This window comes from Chiloscyllium plagiosum, chromosome 7 (assembly GCF_004010195.1).
Source record: "Chiloscyllium plagiosum isolate BGI_BamShark_2017 chromosome 7, ASM401019v2, whole genome shotgun sequence".
Lineage (NCBI taxonomy): Eukaryota > Metazoa > Chordata > Chondrichthyes > Orectolobiformes > Hemiscylliidae > Chiloscyllium > Chiloscyllium plagiosum.
The window spans coordinates 14,734,675-14,756,498 of NC_057716.1; the positions used below are offsets into that span (position 1 = coordinate 14,734,675).

The 21,824-nt window shown below is 40.3% G+C and overlaps 1 protein-coding gene across 6 annotated transcripts in view; it reads right to left on the reverse strand.

Annotated features, from left to right (window-relative positions):
• Positions 1-21,824, reverse strand: part of vps8 (VPS8 subunit of CORVET complex) — a 555,322-nt gene that overhangs the window by 315,038 nt on the left and 218,460 nt on the right. For all 6 annotated transcript variants that reach the window (XM_043693080.1, XM_043693078.1, XM_043693079.1 and 3 more), the window contains 2 exons: positions 8,937-9,084; positions 3,777-3,866 (listed from right to left, as the gene is read on the reverse strand). In XM_043693080.1, the coding sequence (XP_043549015.1) occupies positions 3,777-3,866; positions 8,937-9,084 (238 nt within the window). The remainder of the gene's footprint in view (positions 1-3,776; positions 3,867-8,936; positions 9,085-21,824) is intronic.

Sequence of the window (21,824 nt, forward strand, 5' to 3'; positions counted from 1 at the left end):
ATGGATAGGATAAATAGACAAAGTATTTTCCCTGGGGTCGGGGAGTCCAGAACTAGAGGGCATAGGTTTAGGGTGAGAGGGGAAAGATATAAAAGGGACCTAAGAGGCAACATTTTCACGCAGAGGGTGGTACGTGTATGGAATGAGCTGCCAGATGAAGTGGTGGAAGCTGGTACAAACGCAACATTTAAAAGGCATTTGGATGGGCACATGAATAGGAAAGGTTTGGAGGGATTTGGGCCGGGTGCTGGCAGGTCGGACTAGATTGAGTTGGGATATCTGGTCGGCATGGATGGGTTGGACTGTAGGGTTTGATTCCATGCTGTACATCTCTAAGACTCTATGCTCAAAAAAGGGCTCAAATATAAGCCCAGAAATTACAGACCAGTCAGTTTAACGTTGAAGAAAACTTCAAGATGGTATTAATAATCACACGGGCAAATTTGGATTAATTAAGGAAAGCCAGTCTCGATTTCTTAAGGGAAAGCTATATCCAACTATCTCTCTCAAGTAATTCTACACAGTTCATGACGTAGGTTCAAATTGTCTGCATGGACTTCCAAAAGCCTTTTGATACAAAGTCATGACAGGACAGTCAAATCTAATGGAATAAAAGGGATGACAACATCAGGGACACAAAATTAACTGTAATTGAAAATGGATAGCAATGCTTAATGGACAATGTTTGGACTGGAGGAAGGTTGTAATGGAGCTCCCCACAGATGGGCGTTGAGATATTTGCATTTCCTGATGTACATTCACGATCTAGACTTTGGTGTGCAGGGGTTAATTTCAAAGTTTGTGGACAATTCAAAACATTGAGGCACTGTAAAAGGTAAAGAGGACAGTTTATGTCTCAAAAGGCCTCTAAGAAATTTGTAAGCAAACAGATAGCTGCAAGTGATATTCAATGCCAAAAAATGTGAGGTGATACAGTATGGTACAAAGGATATGAAAAACATTGCTTAAAAAAAATGGAGTACAGGAGCAGAGAGATAGGAGTGTATATGTGCATAAAATATTGAAGATGGAGGAGAGCTGGAGAGAGCAGTTAATAAAACATACATTATACTAGACTTTATCAGTAGAGGCAAAGCATACAACAAGGAGGAAGTTATGCTGATCTTGAATGAGACACAAGCTAGACCTCAGCTATGGCACTTTAGGGAGGACTTTAAGGCATCGCAGAGAGTACAGATGAGGTTCTGCAATGAGATACATCAAGTATGAAGATATATTAGAGAAGCTGGGATTGTATTTTTTTTCAAGTGGAGAAGGCCAAGTGGAGATTTGAGAGACGTTTTATGAGGGTTTAGGACAGTGTAGTTAGAGAGATACTGTCCCTACTCAAATGGATCAAATAGGAGAGGGCATTAAGTAAATGTAGACAGCAAAAGAAGTAAATACAATGTGAGGAAATACGTTCTCACATAATCAGTTGTCAGGGTCTGTGTTGCACTAGCTGGAAATGTGGCGGAGGTAGGTTCAATCGAGGAGAAACAGGGTAGATGCAGAAATGACGTTCACGTGGGATTCCAGATGAAGGGGTCACAGTCTAAGGATATGGGGTAGACCACTTAGGGCTGAGATGATGAAAAGTTTCTTCACCCAGACAGTTGTGAGCCTGTGGAATTCACTACCACAGAAGGCAGTCAAGGCCTGGATGATTTCGAGAAAGAGTTGGATTTAGCTCATGAGCTCAAATTGATCAAAGGATATGAGGAAAAAGCAGAATCACCAGGAACATAATTAAAGGTGCAGCTGGCTAATAGGGCTGAATGGCCTAAGACTGCTCGTATTTTCTGTTTCTATGTATTCAAGAGGGTACTAGATGATTATAAACATAAACAATGTGCAAGGTTCCAAGGAAAAGGCAGGAGGGTGGCACAAAGTCATATTTCTCAGTGAAGAGCCAGTGAGGACACAATGGCTTCCCACTGCACCATAATAATTCTGTTATTCTGAGAGTTGATAGCATCAAATGCCAGTTGTAAAACAGTAAAGTAAAAACCCATTTGTTAGGCACATGAAAATTAAAAAAGAAAATCAACAAAAGAGGTAGAAATTAGAATGGCACAAGGCTGTTGCCTGAGCTCTAACTATATTAAGATCAAAAACGATATGAGCTTTCAAGTGTAAAAGTTAATTCCATTTCTCTTCAATAAACAAAGATAGAAGAAACAGGTTCCTGTCCATATTGGCAGCTAAAATGTCTGCTACAAACCCACAGATTCCCATAACTACCTGGACTACACCTCCCCACCCAGTATTCTGCAAGAACTCCATCCCATTCTCCTAATTCCTCCGCCTCTGTCGCATTTGCTCGGATGAGGAGATATTCCCCTTGCGAGCGTCCCAGGTGTCCACCTATTTTGAGTAACGCCTTTTCCCTCCCTCCGTCCATCACCCAGACAGCCCTCCACTGTAGCACCTCCATTCCCTGTTCCACTGCTCTAAATCACCCCCCCCCCAAAGCAATAAGGACAGAGTCCTCCTTGCCCTCACCTACCTAGTCTCTGCATCCAACGCATCATCCTCACTTCTGCCAACTCCAAATATTCCCCACCACCAAAAATATCTTCCCCTCCCCACCCCTCTCTGCCTTCCGCAAGGACCATTCTCTTCAACGGTCCTTGGTTCATGCTATCCCCACCATCGAACCCCCATGCACCTTCCCCTGCAACCAGAAAAGATGCAAAACCTGCCAGCGCACCACCCCACTCACCTCCATCCAGAGCCCCAAAGAGTCCTTCCAGGTGAGGCAGAGGTTCAACTGCCTCTCTTCCAACCTAGTTTACTGCATCAGGTACTCCCAATGTAGTCTTCTCTACATCAGGGAGACCAAATGCCCATTTCAATTCCCCCAACCATTCCCTTTCCAACATGACCATCCTTGGCCTCCTCCAGTGCCAAAACAAATCACAGTGCCTGTTGGAGGAACAACACCTTGTCTACCGCCTGGGCACCCTTCGGCCCGGAGGACTCAACATTGAGTGGTCCAGTTTCAAATAACCTCCCTCACTATCCCCTGACTCCTTTCCCAGCCCATCCTCCTCACTAACGCTGCTCCCTGCCACCAACTGGATTCATTCCTCCCATTGACCAACCAGGTCATACCCTCCAACTGTCTTCGCCTCTCCCCACTTCACTACCCTGCCTCAACCTGCCCCTTTATTTGCAGCGCTCCCTACACCCACCCTAAGTCCTGAAGAAGGGTTACACCCAAAACGTTGACTTCTCCCGCTCCTGATGCTGCTTGGCTTGCTGTGTCCTTCCAGCCTCCTGCCGTCTACTTTGGATTCCAACATCTGCAGTTTTTTTTTGTCTCAAACATGCGCACAGGCAGACATAGAAAATTCAACTTTCACAGGCATTATAGCAATAACAAACTCATTTACATATTCAGAGAATATAATTTGTTTTTTTTTAATGCATTGTGAGGATGCAGTCAGAACAAAATGAAGCTCAATTCCTAAAATTTCTGAAGTGATATTATTCTCACAAATGAAAACTCGCCTGAGTCTCTGTTGGAGAAAATGGTCTCAGAAAGCCAAGTTCCTTGAAGCGAAGAGGCAAAATAAAAATCTGGCCTCAGCCTTTAAAATAAATTGTAACATTCAAAGAGCAACTTCTCTTTCTGGAAGGGCAAGAATAAAATATCTATAATTTGACCCGCTTTCATTTTTAAATTAAATACCAACTAGTGATTGCACCTGCAACTGCCTGAAAAAAATGCAGATTTACGAAGAATTCTGAATAGGATGTAATGATCATACCTCAAGCAGGACAAAAAAGGCAGCATGCGCATCTCCCTTCTTCTCCAGTAAGTAGGCCGAGGCTTCATGAAGTCTATGCTTCTCTGTAATCTAAGTAAGAAATACGTCAAATTAAACCTCCAGCAACAAATAGCTTCCATGGAAATACTATCTCAACTGGATCATACAATGTTGGCTACATTTGCAATCTGCTCTTGATTCATAGATCAAGTGTTAGGCACCGAGATGCTAACAATGCTTACCCTGTTCTGACTCAATGTTACTTGCAACGCAACCACAGGAAGACTTATTTTTAAATGGGAGGAGGGTCAATGTTCAGACTTCCTAGGTGAGCTGTACATGTGTGCTGAAAGGAACAGATTACTTACTTAGACTTACATTACTCAGTGTGGAAACAGGCCCTTCGGCCCAACAAGTCCACATCGACCCACCAAAGCGCAACCCACCCAAACCTATTCCCCTACATTTACCCCTGCCCCTAACACTACGGGCAATTTTAGCATGGCCTATTCACCTAACCTGCACATTTTTGGATTGCGGGAGGAAACCAGAGCACTCGCAGGAAACCCACGCAGACACGGGGAGAATGTGCAAACTCCACACAGTCAGTCGCCTGAGGCAGGAATTGAACCCGGGTCTCTGGCACTGTGAGGCAGCAGTGCTAACCACTGTGCCACCGTGCCGCCCACGGCATGGATCTGCATCTTGTCAGCTACCTTCAAAATTAAACCAATTCACAAAAACAGAAGTACTCCATGAATTCCAACTGTACATAAAAAAAAAACTGAATTCAGTTCTGTGTATCATACTTCAGGAAGGGCATAATCGCCTCAGAGTGGGTGTAGCGCAAATTCACCAGAATGCCCCTGAGCTAAAAGGATTAAATTACAAAAACAGGTTTCATAGGTCTCATTCTTCAAAGTACAGATATTAAAGGGTGATCTGACTGAGATGTATAACATAATTAAACAAATCTACAACACACTCTCCAACTCTCAAAAATCATTTTGACCCTTTTTGCAACTCCAAGGTGCTCTGTTCAATCCACATTACATCTTAACACATCACATCCAAACACATCATGTGGAGCAACATCCCTGAATAATAGCTACCAAAACATATTCTTTAGATCAAGGAATAGGGATCACATGAAGCCATTAACAAGATTCTTGCGATAAACCTCACTCTTCATATGGCCAGCTTTGAGACTCCACCAGGAGTGGATCTTGCTAAAAAGAGTCAATTGGAGCCAGAGCCACTATCTAGCCAGCCTTTAGACACATAAACAATGTTGCACATTCCACTAACTTACATCCTTTTGAAGTTCTACACTTTTTCCTCACTGTTCATAATACTTCCAAGCCTTGAATCATCTCCAAATGTTGTAATTGTACCTGTGCATATATGTGGAACAGCAGACTTCTGCATACAGACGATCGGTCAACTCCAGTCCAAAAGAAAATTCACCACTACTTTGTTCTTTACTACTCGGCCTATTTTGCATCCATATTACTACTACTTTTTATTCTACGAGTTATAACTTTGTGCATATCTGTTTGTTGTATAGCACTGCAGAAAATGCCTTTTAGGAGTTCATCTACACTACATCAACAGCATCTGGGTTCTTAAGTTTCTCTGAAACTTTCATCAAAAAATTATACCATCAGTTGCCCTTAAAATCAATGATGATTTTGTTTTCTTAACTGACAATTTCCCCAACTGCTATTGATTTGGTCTCAAATTCAAGTTTCACCACCAAAGTTGATCCTTTTTTTTGTACAAAGATGGAATATTTACAATTCTTCAGTGCTCTAGTACCAGTCTTGAATCTAAGGAAGATTGGAAAATAGCGATCAGCTCCTCCCAAATCTCTGCTCTCATTTCCGTTAGTATTCTCATATGGTCCAATGCTTTATTTACTTTATAAACAGAGAACCTATCCAATTACTCTCATCATCAATGTTTATATCTTTTTAGTATTCAACATGACGTGGACAGCATCATCTTCCCTGGTAAAGACACATACAAGATATTCAATTAATACCTCAGCTATGCCTTCTGTAACCGTGCACAAATCTCCTTTTTGGTTCCTAATTGACTGTACTTTTTGTTTAAACCACTCTTTTAATATTTACATGCCCAAAGTCAGCTTTTCAATTCTCTTCAATATTAGCTGACAGTTTCTTCTCATACTCTCTCTTTACTTCTCTTATTTGTTTTGTCAATTGCCCTCTGAACCTTCTATATGCAGTCCTGGCTTTCAACCTTTCTGTCCAAATGACTAGCTGAGTTCTACTGTCCTTACCTACTGAAATTGCCTTCCCAGTAATTAATTATTCTTACTCTGAACGTCCTTTGTCCTTTACCACAGCCAGCCTAAACCTTATGACACAATGCAGACTGCCCAACCTTGGGGGCCCCTTGGCTCATAAGCCTCATTCCTGATGAAGGGCTTATGCCCAAAACATCGATTCTCCTGCCCCTTGGATGCTGCCTGGCTGGCTGGCTGTATTTTTCCAGCACCACACTCTTCGACTCTGCTCCATAAATATTCCAGTACTGTCACTTGATCCACTTGGCTTATCTCATTTCCAAGATCTAGGTGCCTGCTTTCCCTATTGTAACTGGAAAAATATTGCTGTAGGAAAGTTCGCCTGAAAAAATTCTAGGAAGTTCTGCTCCGCTCAACCCTTTACACTACAATTATTCCAGTCTATATTCAGATATAGAAAGTGCCCATTACCATATACATGATAGCATTTTCACCTTTTGAGTCAAAGAGACTAGAGCACAAGATAATTTAGGCTGAGATTGCAATGCAGCCCTGAGGGAGTGCAACAACAGTGGAGGTGCTGCCTTTGGAATGAGACATTAAACTGTTGTTGCATTTCCTCTCTCAGTTAGATAGCAAAGGTCCCATTGTACCTTAGTCAAGATTTACTCCTCAAACAACATGACTCAAAAGTTTATCTGGACATTTGTCATTTTGTTGTTGATAGGAGCTTGCTGTATGCAAATTGGTTGCAATATTTCCTATATCACAATAGTGACTACACTTCAAAAATAAGTTACCATCACAAAGTGCTTTGCGATGATCAGAGGCCAGGAAAGGTGCTATATAAATGCAAGCTTTCATTTCTTGAAATTTGTTTCTGTAAATTACAACAAGTTTAACTAGCCCCTGGGACCATCGCTCCCATAAGCTTGCACATCACAGTTTTATGGACTTAGCCACTTCTAAATGGATGGACATTGTTGGTCTGCAAGAAATTCTCTGCAATCTGGGGTTCGAAGCTCACACGCTCTGCAGTGACTGTTATCCAAGGAACATTTGTTGCAGTTACCATGACAGCAAAAAGTAAAATAATTCAACAGAAGAAATTCAACAGAAGAAAATAGGCAGGAGAAGGTCTTCTGGAAAAGGAAGCAAAAACTAACAGTACAAAGGTACAATGTGCTTGTGATAAGAATAATCTTGTTGAGTGTCATGATCAATGTTGCCACTGAATGTACTCTACATGGAATATTAATGAATAGCAAATGTGAATTTTGGAGAACACTTTAATTGCTCAGCATCAATGGCTTAGAAGTGGACTTTATGGTCAACCGGAATCTTGAAAATCATCCAAGGGATATCGTGTTTGATTTTTCTTTTGTACACATGAAATGCATTTACATTTTTACTTACACTAAAATCTTTGTAGTATTACAGAACTGATGCATCTGGATTACTCCCAAGTTGGAGTCTGGTGCATGCCAGGAACACAGATTGGCTGAATGATTAAATTGGATTATTCTGTAAATGCCAGGGATGTGTTAGACATTTCTACATAAATTCTACATAAATAGAGTGCAGGCCTGCTCATCCACTGACCTTTGGTCATTTATATTATGGATGTCAGAATGCATAACAACACAAACAGAAGAATAATGCAAAAGCAAATTTGAATCAAGTTCAAATATTAAGCAGTTAAAATTTAACTGTGGCTTTCTTCCAAATTTAACACAGATACACTGTGGTGGTGTTAAGACTAACTAGAAATTGCATTTTAATTCTAGGATGGAAAATATCTCAGTGGAGCTGGTTGCTAATTAATGAGGTACAATATTGTTGATATTTATTATTTTATCATTTTATTACAAAGGCAGGAACCACCCAGTGGCCAGTTTCTGTAAATGCAGAACAATTTGTTAAAATGATTTCATGCTTTCATCCCCAATTTGCAAGTTAGAACATTTCATGTGATTAATTTAAAATAAAAAGTCTCAATTTTCAGTCAGCCTCAAAAGTAACTGGTATGACACTCAAGTTGGTGGCCTGTCCACATCTTGACTTCTGCACTTCCTCCTCACACCAACCGCTTCATGCATCACTTCTCCTTTCAATTATTCAACCCCTTTTTACTCATTCCATCATTACTATGCGCATTTTCAACAGAACATGGCAACCTCTTGAACAAATGATGAGGGGACAGAAGTTTCCTCAATAGTAACTCATTTCCCTCCTCAAACCTCACTTTTCACTTCTCCCACAAGAAACTTGCTTAGCTTTCAAAATCCAACTTATTGTATAATCAGTCAGGGCAAATAACCTATTTGATTGATAAATTGAGCAAACTGGACCACCTGCCTGATTGGTAAACTATCAGTATTGATCACCCATTTGATTAGAAATCTGACGGAATGGATCATCCTTTGGTTTTGATCGCATTGTTTTCATGTTAGCACTGGCAAAGTTTCACTGAACCGATTTAGAGATTGCAATTTTAAAAAAGTATCAAATAGCCATTATGCTCAATTTTTCAAGAGTATTAGCTGTATTAGTTTTTACTATTTGCTGTACTGGCAAGACATCATCATTTCTTAACAGGTTCAAATTTCTACAGGCTTATTCCTCACATAGGGCTTTTTGATATAAGAATAAAAATATTTTTAATATTAACAAGGCCAAGTCACACCATAATGCTGCCTCCAGGATAATGTATATTATAGATAACTGGTAAGGAAAAGTGTCCCACTGACTTCATGGCTTCCAATGAAATGTTCTTAACTGGATTGTTTGTTTAAAAAATAGTGAAACTGTGTTGGCTAAGGAATTTTCCATATAACAACCACCATGTCTTTGGTTCCCGGCACTTTACTAATGATTCTAAGCAGTACCTGAATGGCTTCTTCGAGTCTGTAGTATTCTGACACCTTGAGGAAATCTGTCACCCGATGTGGACTATATTGACAAAGCAGGTCAAGGTACTGTTCATGGATGTCAGGATTCAGTTGCTGAAGCTCTCGATTCACCTGCACTCCATCTCTGAAAATTAAATACATGGAATAAGTGTTCAATGATAGAAATGCATGTACAACATAAAGACACACCACTGACTGTGAATTAAGAGCTTTGATGAAATCCTGAGAAAAGTGCAATAAAAATAAAAACATGTTCTATGCCAAACAACACCTCTGAGTTGAATCAAAACTTCCCTGATTCTTTTTCAAATGCATAGAAACAGAAAACAATACAGCATGTTTTTTTCTGGTGCACTGGTATCTAATGCTTTAATCAAACACAAATTTATCCAGACTGAACAGGGAAAACATTTTTATTGAGAAATAAACAGAGCATATAAATTAATGTTATGGCTTGTGTGTGATGCAACAAAAAATTTGTACTGACGCACCCGTTATTTGATGATTTTCAGATCCCTTAAGATGAAGGTGGAGTGAAACTGCGCACCAGGGAACTGTCTGAATGCAAGACACCAGTCCACAGTATGATTTCATTATAAATAAGAGTGCCAGATGTTCCTTTCCAGAAGTCATGGTCAAAACTTGATCACATTTAATTTTCATAACTTAAATTTAAATGGCAATTTCCACATCATAAAAATGTTGTCTCTGTTCCTTTTAATGCTTGCCAATCTCAATTTTCAATCCAATTCAGTTCTGTGTAAAAGTAACTATGTCTCAGCTGAAGCAATAGCTGCCCAATTCTTTCCAATTATTAAAACAAAGTTCAAGAAAGTTTGTTACTAATAAACTTTCAGTGTTGACAGCTGACTATGGCCTAAGGCTGTTGTCAAGAGTTTGCTTCCTTCATCATATATGGTTGACTGATGGATAGCTATAACAATGAACACACATGGTTATATTAATGAGGAGTTTTATTATATACATCTTGCAGTCATTTGCAATCTCGGTCAAATTTTAGGGCCTTGTATTTCGACTTCACACATTTTAAAACTCAAATTTTTTAAAAACTTTTTTTTTTGGTTCTTTTAATCAATGTTCCAGTCAGGATTTCAGGTCGCCATTTTGCAAATGTAGCAGGAAGGGTAAACTGAACACTTGAGATTCCAACATTTTGATGATTTGATATGTTTGGACATCATTGGAGAATTTCAACAGAATAACAGCCTTCATTACTGGAATCTGAGGGAGCACAACTGCACTTTATGTTTGTTAGGATGGTTTATTGCAGAAACAACACTTCTGCTGCCAAAAAAAGGAATGTTGTATTAATCAAAGTCCCTAGTGAATATAAAAGGAACTTGTGCAATTATACAAAAGGTATTAGTTATTAGCCAAAACAAAACTTGCAGCTTTTTGTTTTAAACATTGACTTATGGGACGTGGGCATCACTGGCTAGCCAGCATTTATCACTTGTCCCTAGTTGCCCTGGAGAAGATGGTGGTGAGTTTCCTTCTTGAACCCCTGCAGTCTGTGCTGTGGGTTGACTCACAAAATCCTTAGTGAGAATGCCACTATTTTGACTCAGCAGCAGTGAAGGAATAGTGATATATTCCAAGTGAAAATGCTGAGTGGTTTGGAGGGGAACTTGCAGGTGGTGGTGTTCCCTGGCACCTGTTGCCCTTGTCCTTCTGGTAGGTATGGATATTGTTGTCTCAGGATTTTTAGTGAATTTCTGCCGTGCATCATGTAGATAGTACACGCTAGCCTTGATGAAATACCTGAAGATGGTTGGGCCAAGGACACTACCCTGAAGAACTCTTGCAGAGGTGTCCTGGAGCTGAGATGACTGACCTCCAGCATTGATAACCACCTTCCTATGTGTTAGGTATGACTCCAACCACCAGAGAGTTTGACCCCTGATACCCAGTGATTACAGTTTTTCTAGGACTCCTTGATGGCACGCTTGGTCGAATAGAATATTGATGTCAAGGGCTGTCACTCTCATCTCACCTCTGAAATTCAGCTTGTGTCCATATTTGAATCAAGGCTGTAATGATGTCAGCAGCGGGATGGCCCTGGCAGAACCCAAACTGGGCGTCACTAAGCAGGTTATTGCTGAACAAGTCCTGTTTGATAGCACTGTTGGTAACATCTTCCATTACCATCCTGATGATTGGGGGTTGACTGATGGGGTAGTAACTAGCTGCATTTAATTTGTCCTCCTTCTTGTGTACAGGACATAACTGGGAAATTTTCCACAGTCGGATAGATAGCAGTGTTGAAACTGTACTGGAACAGCTTGGCTGGGGGAGTGGCAAGATCTGTAGCACAAGACTTAAGTACTATTGCCGGAATGTTATTAGGACAATACAATATCTCCTACCGTTTGTTGATATCATGTGGAGTGAATCGAATTGGCTGAGGACTGGTATCTGAAAGGCTGCAGGGCACTGGAGGAGGCCAAGATGGATCATCCACTTAGCACTTCTGACTGAAGATTGCTGCAGAAGCTTTAGCCATTCTAGCTTAAATCTCCAATCCTAGCCTTTTTCATTGGCATGTATTAAATAGTGTAGTGGACTAAAACAACAATTGCAGCAGATATTACCAGCTTACGTGGAGGTGTAGGTTAGAATCAATAATGTATTAGTTCATCATCTATGCATATTTTACCCATTATCTTTTATAGAATTACTAGTTTTCATTAATTATTCTTGTTTAACTGCAAACCTCAATTTGAAAATATGGATTAGTTCAACAGCCTATTTGCCTGTGAATCCCCACACACCAGTCACACAGCTTTCTGCCAAATTATGTACCATAGGCAGCTGTAAGCACAACTTTTATTAAGCATCTGTCTAGACTATAAAATGCCAGGAACCAATGTAATTAATTTAATAACAGTAATGTTTCTTATCCTGATAGATTTTTGGACATTCCCAATAACTGTGTATTTACCCATTTTAACGAAAATAAACTCTCTCGCATTATATTAGGCAGAATGATGTCATATGTACAGCCACACTCAGTTATGTGCTTTTTATTCTCAACGCAATCCTGCTCCAGTTTACTTCCATCTCATCATTATATCTTTGTATTCTACTCTCTCTTATGTTTATACAGGTTCCCTTTAAATGCATCAATGATATTCACCTCCGCTACTAAATATGGTAGTGAGTTCCACATTCCAACTACTCTTTGTTTCAAGGAGTTTCTGCAATTTTTGAGAAGGTGTGTAGCTCAGGTTGATGATAAGTATATAAGTTAGCTCGCTGAGCTCAAAGGTTTGTTTTCAGAGGTTTCGTCACCATGACTAGGTAACATCATCAGTGAGAGTCTCCAGTGAAGCGCTGGTGGTATGTCCCGCCTCTCTATTTATAGACCTTGGTTTCTTAAGGTGGGTGATGTCACTTCTGGTTCTTTTTTCAAGGGGAGGTAGATAGGATCTAAATCGATGTGTTTATTGATGGAATTCTGGTTAGAATGTCGTGCCTCTAAGAATTCTCGTGTGTGTCTTTGTTTCACTTGTCCTAGGATGTGGGTGTTGTCCCAGTCAAAGTGGTGCCCTTCTTTGTCTGTATGTATAGAAACTACTGATAGTGGGTTGTGTCTTTTGGTGGCTAGTTGTGTTCATGTATCTCTTGAATTTCAAATTGAATTTATTGCGGACTATATTTGCTATGCCCCTTCTGACATTCTCCAGAAATTTGATTGCTCTCCTATTTTTCATATCTTTCCTAGGATGTGGACTTCACCAGCAAGGCTAGCTTTTCATGCTCGTCCTTCATCTCCCTTGAGCTAGGTAACTTTTTTGGCCATTTCAAAGGGCAGTTTAGAGTTAACTGCAGTGATATGGGTCTAGAGGCACATGTGGGCAGATAAGCATCAGGTGAATATGTGTGCAGGGTTTAAGTTCAAGGCAGACTAGGTATGAAGCAAAAAGGAAGGATAACTTAGGATATATTACTAGAGATGCTGTAAATCATGAGGATAAGAAAATTGGCATGAAGGCGCTTTACCTGAATGCTCGTAGTATTCGGAACAAAGCAGATGAATTAACAGCACCAAATCATCGTGAATGGTTATGATGTGGTAGGCATCACAAAGATGTGGTTGGAAGTGGTTCAGGACTAACAGTTAAACATCCAAGGATTTACAACTTATCGAAAAGACAGGGAGGTGGGCAGAAGGGTCGGGGTTGCCTTGTTAGTTAAGAATGAAATTAAATCTATGGCACTGAATGTCATCGGGTCAGATGATGTGGAGTCTGTGTGGGTGGACTTGAGGAACCACAAAGGCAAAAAACCCAGCAGTGGTCAGGATAGGGGCACAAGATGTACCAGGAAATTGATAGGGTATGTCAGAAAGGCAAGGTCACGGTGATCATAGGGGACTTCAATATGCAAATGGGCTGGGTGAATAATGTTGCTGGTGGATCCAAAGAAAGGGAATTAATGGAATGCTTACAGGATGGGTTTTTGGAACAGCTTGTGATGGAGCCCACAAGGGAGCAGGCTATTCTGGACTTAGTGCTACATATTGAACCAGACTTTATAAAAGATTTTAAAGTATGGCAACACTTGGGAGGCAGCGATCATAATATGGTAGAGATCAGTCAGCAGTTTGAAAGAGAGAGAAGACAAAATCAGATGCAATGGTGTTACAGTCAAATAAAGGAAATGATAGAGGCATGAAAGAGGAACTGACAAAGATCGACTGGAAGCAAAGCCTAGTGGGGAAGACAGTAGAGCAACAATGGCAAGAGTTTCTGGGTGACATTGAGGACACAGTCCAAAGGTTCATCCCAAAGAAAAGAAAGATTATCTGAGTGTGTGTGTGTGCGTGTGTGTGGGGGGGGGGGGGGGGGGGGGGGGGGATTAAACAGCCATGGCTGACAAAGCAAGTCATGAAATGTATCATAGAAAAAGAGACAGCCTTTAAAGTGGCCAAGACCACTGGGAAATCAGAAGATTGGGAAGACTACAAAAACAAACACAGGATAACAAAGAGAGAAATATGAAGTTAAGTTAGCCAGTAATATTAGAAATGATAGTAAAAGTTTCTTTTAATACATAAGAAACAAACGAGAGGCAAAAGTAGAAACTGGGCCACTCCAAATTGATGGAGGAAGGCTAGTGATGGGAGATGAGGAAATAGCTGAAGAACTTAATACGTACTTTGTGTCAGTCTTCACATTGGAAGGCATGAGTAATATCCCAAAAAGTAAGGAGAGTCGGAGGCAGAGTTGAGTATGGTTGCCATTACAAAAGAGAAAGTGCTAGAAAAGCAAGAAAGTCTAAAAATTGACAAATCTCCTGGCCTGGATGGGTTACATCCTAGAGTTCTGAGAGAGGTGGCTGAAGAAATCAGCGTTGGTTGTAATCTTTCAAAGGTCACTGGAGTCAGGGAAAGTCCCAGATGATTGGAAACTCGCTGTTGTAACCCTCTTGTTCAAGAAAGGATCAAGACAAAAGATGGAAAATTATAAGCAGATTAGCCTGATCTCGGTTGTAGGTAAAATTCTAGAATCCATCGTTAAGGATGAGATTTCTAAATTCTTGGAAGGGTACAGTCGGATTAGAACAAGTCAGCATGGATTTAGTAATCATGATTCGGAGATGCCTGTGTTGGACTGGGGTGTACAAAGTTAAAAATCACACAACACCAAGTTATAGTCCAACAGGTTTAATTGGAAGCACACTAGCTTTCGGAGTGATGCTCCTTCACCTGATGAAGGAGCGTCACTCCAAAAGCTAGTGTGCTTCCATCCAATTAAACCTGTTGGACTATAACCTGGTGTTGTGTGATTTTTAACTTTGGATTTAGTAAGGGGAGGTCATGCCTGACAAACCTGTTAGAATTCTTTAAAGAGGTAAGAAGTAGGTTAGACCAAAGAAACCCAGTAGATGTTATCTACCTAGTCTTCCAAAAGGCCTTTGATAAGGTGCCAATGGTGCTGAGTAAGGTGAGGGCTAATGGTGTTTGAGGTGAGCTACTGGTGTGGATCGAGGATTGGCTGTCTGATAGAAGGCAGAGAGTTGGGATAAAAGGTTCTTTTTCTGAATGTCAGCTAGTGACAAGCGGCGTCCCACAGGGTTCAGTGTTGGGGCCGCAGCTGTTCACTTTGTATATAAATGATGAAGGATAATGATAATGGATGAAGGGACTGGGGGCATTCTGGCGAAGTTTGCCAATGATACAAAGTTATGCAGTCAGGCAGATAGTTCTCAGGAGGTGGAGAGGCTGCAGAAAGATTTAGACAGTTTAGGAGAGTGGTCCAAGAAAGGGCTGACGAAATTCAATGTGAGCAAATGCGAGATCTTGCACTTTGGAAAAAAAGAATACAGGCATGGACTATTTTCTAAATGGTGAGAAAATTCATAAAGCTAAAGTACATAGGGATCTGGGAGTGCTAGTCCAGGATTCTCTAAAGGCTGACTTGGAGGTTGAGTCAGTGGTTAAGAAAGCAAATGTAATATTGTCATTTATCTCAACAGGTAAAAGCAGCGATGTGCTACTGAAACTTTATAGAGCTCTGGTTAGATCCCGTTTAGAATACTGTGTCCAATTTTGGGCCCCACAACTCAGACAGGACATACTGGCACTGGAGTGTATCCAGCAGAGATTCACATGGATGATCCCTGGAATGGTAGGCCTAACATACAATGAACGGTTGAGGATCTGGGGATTGTAGTCATTATAGTTTAGAAGGTTGAGGGGAGATCTAATAGAAATTTACAAGGGTGGATTAGGGTTCAGTAAGATTAGGGTGGTCTGATTATGGCCATAACTCCGCTTTCCTATGTTTCCCTCATAACCCTCAACTCTTCTGTAGACCAAGAATCTAGCTTAGCTATTCAATTACCCAATCACCACTGCTCTCTGGGATAAAGAATCCTAAAGCTAACAACAGAGAGAGAAAATTCTTCCTCATCTCTGCCTCAAATAGGTGACCTCTAATTTTTAATCTATGCCCCAAGTTCTTGATATCCAAATGAGGGGAAGCGTCTTCTCAGCATCTATCTTGCTAAACCCACTCAGAAGCTTGTATGTTTCAATACAACTACCTATCATTCCTACAGATTCCAGGATCCGCTCAATCTGCTCAAGTTTTCCACATAAGACAAATATTTCATACCAGGAATAAACTTAGCGAACCTTGTCTGAACTAGTCCGAATGTAATTTTATGCTGTCCCGAAGTAGAAAACCAAATCTGATCAGCTGTGGTATCCTATTACTGGCTAACTTGTTCTTTAGTGTAATATTTCCTCTGAATTCAATTGATCATGTTTTACATATTTCCCATTGATGCTTTTATCTTCATCAGTAGTTGCATCCAATTTATCGTCTCTAGCTCCATTCACACCACCTCAAAGTTAGCTTAATTCCAATTAAATATCAGTCTTTGACTGTATTTATAACTACATAGAAGAAAGGGAGGACTCTGCATTTATAACTATCAATCATGATATTAAACCTTATTTTGTTGTGATTACTATTGTCTATGGCCCCTCAATTTAAATTATTTACTTAATTCATTTTCCAGCAATAGATCCAACAATCAACAGTATATTAAAAAAGTACAAAAGCAGCAATGGCAATGTCATTATGGAAATAACATAGTACATACTTTTAAAATTTGACTGCATTTTGAGGAAATAAATACATTTGCATTATCAAAGTGTTATAGATGATTTTGTTTTTTTTCAGTCTCTAATACAGCATGTGAGGAATTAATGGGTAAATTTGATATATTTGAAGTTTTCTGATCTAATAATTCAAGACATTATTCAAAATTGTCTGGACAGCTGCCTTAATTATCAATCTCAGCATGTTATAGAACTTTTCTTGTACAAGTCAATATATGGAGAATTATAATATTTTAGTATTTTCAGAATTGTAGGGGTAAGATCTTTGGTAGTTTAAGTATAGTTTTCATCAAAAATGCCTGCAAGCAAATTTAAAAGTCACAAAGATTACAGTTGCAACCACTGCTGCGCTTTTCCAGCAACACATTTTCAACTCTGATCACCAGCATCTGCAGCCCTCACTTTCTCCTCCAGTTGCTAGATCATCCCTGGAACTAGTTAAAAAAAAACAGCATGGTGTAATAGATGGAGGTATTCATTTAGCCACCGCCTGCTAGAAGCAACAGCTTTTAAACATGTAAAGGAACTAAACCTATGCCAGTTTTAGCTCAGAAACGTCACTTTGAACAATGTAACAAATTATGATCTTGAAGTGATAACAAGGAAAAAATGTTTAAAGTTATAGCAGCACAATGAGAAGCCTATTCCATCCACGATCAGGAAGAAAAGGGTTGATCGATGAAAAACCATGAATTTTACTTATTATCCCAACTCTGTCCAAGTAATTATTTTTGAAGAAGCCTATATCACACCTCCAGAAATGTCTATCCATTTGGGCCTCATGTTATCCATTATAAAAATAGAAACAAGTAGTTCCTCAAACATAATGCCAGAATTCAAGATCTTGCTGAAAGAACACATGGTGTTTCTCATTTCTTAACAAAACCAAATTTCCTTTAAGCTCAATGTATCACTGAACGTACAACACATGCAGTTTAACAATTTCTTGTGCTTATTGTTCTTGCTCAAATTTCCGTGATATTCTCAATCCTTTACTGCATACACTTCCCTCCTTGGCAAGAACATTTTAAAAAATAGGTAACGGTCAAATTCTTACAGGGGTCTGAGAATTGTGGGCCACATCGAGATGAGTGGCAGAATCAGTGAACTAAGTGCAAGGCGGTCCATCTCAATGTGAAGGTTATCTCGTTCCATCTTTTATGGCTTTTGTCATGATGTTGTGGTGTCAGTGTTGGACTGGGGTGGACAAAGTCAGAAACCGCACAACATCAGGTTATAGTCCAATAGGTTTATTTGAAATTACACAAGCTTTTGCAGCACTGCTTGGAGCAGCACTTCGAAAGCTTGTGATTTCAAATAAACCTGTGGAACTGTAATCTGGTGTCATCTGACTTCTGAATTCTATGCTTTTTACAAGGAGAGTGGCGAGACTCTTGCTAGTAAAAGAGCAGGTGCCAACTGATGCTTTATTATTACTTATCAAACACCTTGTTAATGCCACAACTTTCCACATGAATATTCAGACTCCCAACTTACTAAACTTGCCAAACAAGCTAGATGGTCAGGAAAACGTGACAAGGAAACCACAGCATTGCATCTACCAGAGTGAGTTCATACCTTGCTCTGAACAATCTCCATGTTGGACAATGAGGAAGGTCCATGAGCACTAGCTGCTAGCATCCTTCACCAACTGACACTGACTTCCAGCATTTGCCAACCCTCGCAAACCATCTGGACACCTCCCATTCACTAGTATGGCATTCACAAGGCACAGATGTGTACAGCAACTAGAAGTGAAAGGCTGTAACGGGCACACTTTAGCTATAACCCTGTTTGTACACTCACTACACACACATGCACACTTTCTCATACTTACAACCCCCAACCCAGACAGACAGACACACAAGCACACATATATTTTGTGGGGTGAATTTGTATTTGCAGGGTTACATTGTACTTTGCTCAAAAACTGCATGAATTCATGTAAAACTTCATTATTTCACTTTTAAGATTAAAATCAATCTAAACATCATGGCATAGACAGAGAACACAGGGGGCTAACACCTTCAACATATTGTCTAGCTATCACCAATTGTTAACAGCTAACCTGAGAATGCAACTTTTTAAAAAAAGGTTTTATAATTTACACATGAATGAAGTGAAACTATCATGGTATTCAAACAGATGAAAGACTCAACAGACAATCAATTTTTCAACGTATAATTTCATTTACATCACACTGTAAATTTTTGCAATAAATTCTGTGTGTTAGGATTGAGCCCTCCATTACTACCTGATGAAGGAGTGACGCTCCGAAAGTTAGTGTGCTTCCAATTAAACCTGTTGGACTATAACCTGGTGTTGTGTGATTTTTAACTTTGTACACCCCAGTCCAACACCGGCATCTCAAACTTCAGTAGTCTAGTCAGTCAAAACATTGAGTATAAGAGTTGGGATGTCATTTTGCAGCTGAACAGGACATTGGTGAGGCCAGTTTTGGAATACGGTGTTCAATTCTGGTCACCCTTCCACAGAGAGGATATTGTTAAACCTGAGAGGGTGCAGAAAGGATTTTACAAGGATGTTGCCAGGACTGGAGGGTTTGAGTTCCAAGGAGAGGCTGAAAAGGCTGGGGCTTTTACCCCTGGAGTATCACAGACTGAGGGGTGACAACCTAGAGATATATAAAATCATGAGGGGTGTGGATAAAGTGAATAGCTAAGATCTTTTTCCTAGGATGGAGAAGTTCAAAATGAGAGTACATAGGTTTAAGGGTGAGATGGGAAAGGTTTAAAAGGGATCTAAGGGCAACCTTTTCATGCAAACAGTGGTGTGTGTATGGAATGAGCTGCCAGAGGAAGTGGTTGAGGCTGGTACAACTGCAACATTTAAAAAGGCATCTGGATGGGTATGTGAATAGGAAAAAGGTTTAGAGGGATATGGGCCAAATGCTGGGAAATGGGACTGAATTAGATTGGGATGTGTGGTAGGTTGGACCGACGGGTCTGTTTCCGTGCTGTATGACATTATTTCTAGTGTCTGTTCATCAACGTTTGTCAGATGTCTGGGGAAAATGCTATTTCCCACAGTCCACATGACATAGTTCAGGAGGGTGCAATAGAGGTAGCAGGGTGAGGTCCGTAATAAAAGTGGTGGGGAAGTCAATACTGAGTCACACACATCTATTGGATGAATTAAATACAAAATGCCTCAACCAGGGTTGTGGTGGAGCAGACAATAAGGTCACTGATGATGTGTATCCAATGCTCAAACTGGTTTTGGGTCTGGGGGATGGGGTGGGTGTGATGGGGTGTGGTCTTCCAGTATATTCTGGACAAAGTGTGCCACATCATGCCGTGATCTGCACAATTGGAGCAGTCAATGAGGTAATGGATACACATCTTTGCTCCAAATCCCTTGATAGCAGTACTGAACATATATCTATTAAGCTTATTCTTAAAAGTGCTTGCCCACTCAGCATCCACAGCTTGATGCAGAAATCTGTCCCAGTAAGGACAGCATTTCAGAAAACTGAAATATATTTGACCACGGGAACCTAGATCTCACATAACCTCCAGAGGCATACATTTCCAAAAGTGGCAATCTCTGACAGGATCTCGAGCTCACGTGTTAGTCTAAGGGGTGTTTAGAAGAATACTGAAATCCTGAAGAAAATCCTATTCGAAAGATTAACTCGGACACCTTGATAACTGGATAAACTTGCAGAGCTATTAGCAGTTGTAAAGGTGGAGAGTACACTTAAGAGGCATAACATGAAGAAGATATGACACAAAGAATGAAGAAAATCCTAACAAAATGGTTAATCAAGATCAGAAGAAATTTGAAGTCTACACTTCAATTTAATAAGATCATGGCTGCTTTGATTGTGGCCTTCATTTCGCTTTACTACCTGACCAACAACACCACTTGCTCTCAATTATTACCACCTCCTTGACACTCACATCCCTTATCAATCAAAAATCTTTCTAAACCAGCCTTAACATACTCAGTAACCCAGAATCCGTGGCTCTATGAGGTAGCGAATTCCATACATAAATGGCCACCAGAAGAAATTCTTCCTTATTTTAATTTCAAATAGGAGATCCCTTATTTAAAACTGTGCCCTTTATCACTACCATCATGGATTTAATCATTAGCTACAGGCAAACCAAACTTTTGAAGACAATTGAATAAAACTGGAAAAGCCTGTGGACATTATTCATGTGGTTTTTTTTAGATTAGATTATTTACATTGTGGAAACAGGCCCTTCGGCCCAACAAGTCCACACCACCCCGCCGAAGCGCAACCCACCCATACCCCTACATTTACCCCTTACCTAACACTACAGGCAATTTAGCATGGTCAATTCACCTGACCTGCACATCTTTGGACTGTGGGAGGAAACCGGAGCACCCGGAGGAAACCCACGCAGACACGGGGAGAACATGCAAACTCCACACAGTCAGTCGCCTGAGGCGGGAATTGAACCCGGGTCTCTGGCGCTGTGAGGCAACAGTGCTAACCACTGTGCCACCGTGCCGCCCACAAATCCCTTGTCTGCACCAGCTTTGACAAAGGGTCGGTTAGACTCGAAACGTCAGCTCTTTTCTCTCCTTACAGATGCTGCCAGACCTGCTGAGATTTTCCAGCATTTTCTCTTTTGGTTTCAGATTTCAGCATCTGCAATAATTTGCTTTTATTTATGTAAAAGGTTATGTTGATTCAACCTCAAAGTCATGTCCTAGCCACAGCCCACACTTCAGTTCTTTACCCTCTGATATTGGCAGCAATCCTGACTGCTCCCCACACACTGGGTTTGCAAAATGCAGTATTGCTTTTTAAAAGCTCAAATAAAGCATGGTTCTAGGCATTATAACCTCAGTTGATATTCTGAAAAATAACCTTTTGAGTTTTTCATTTTAACTTCTAAAGGTCAACAACACTGCTCCTCTGACAGCACTGTGCATATTTTCATAGGTTTGGGACCAGCCAGATAAGCCAAAATCCCAGTGCAATTATCTTCCGCCAACCAGTGTTATTCATATTAAGATCTGAACTGAGTGGAGGGAAGTGTTCTGTGAAACAGAGCCAACAGCATTTATTTCTATTGCCTGCAAGCTGCATGATTTCTTGAATTCTGCAATTATAATGTTTGCTGTAATTTGTAAATAAAAGCCTATTGCGACCGTCTAAGTTCTCAAAAGGAATGCTCATTATCTGAACTGCCTCCCTTGTCTTGCATTCAGAA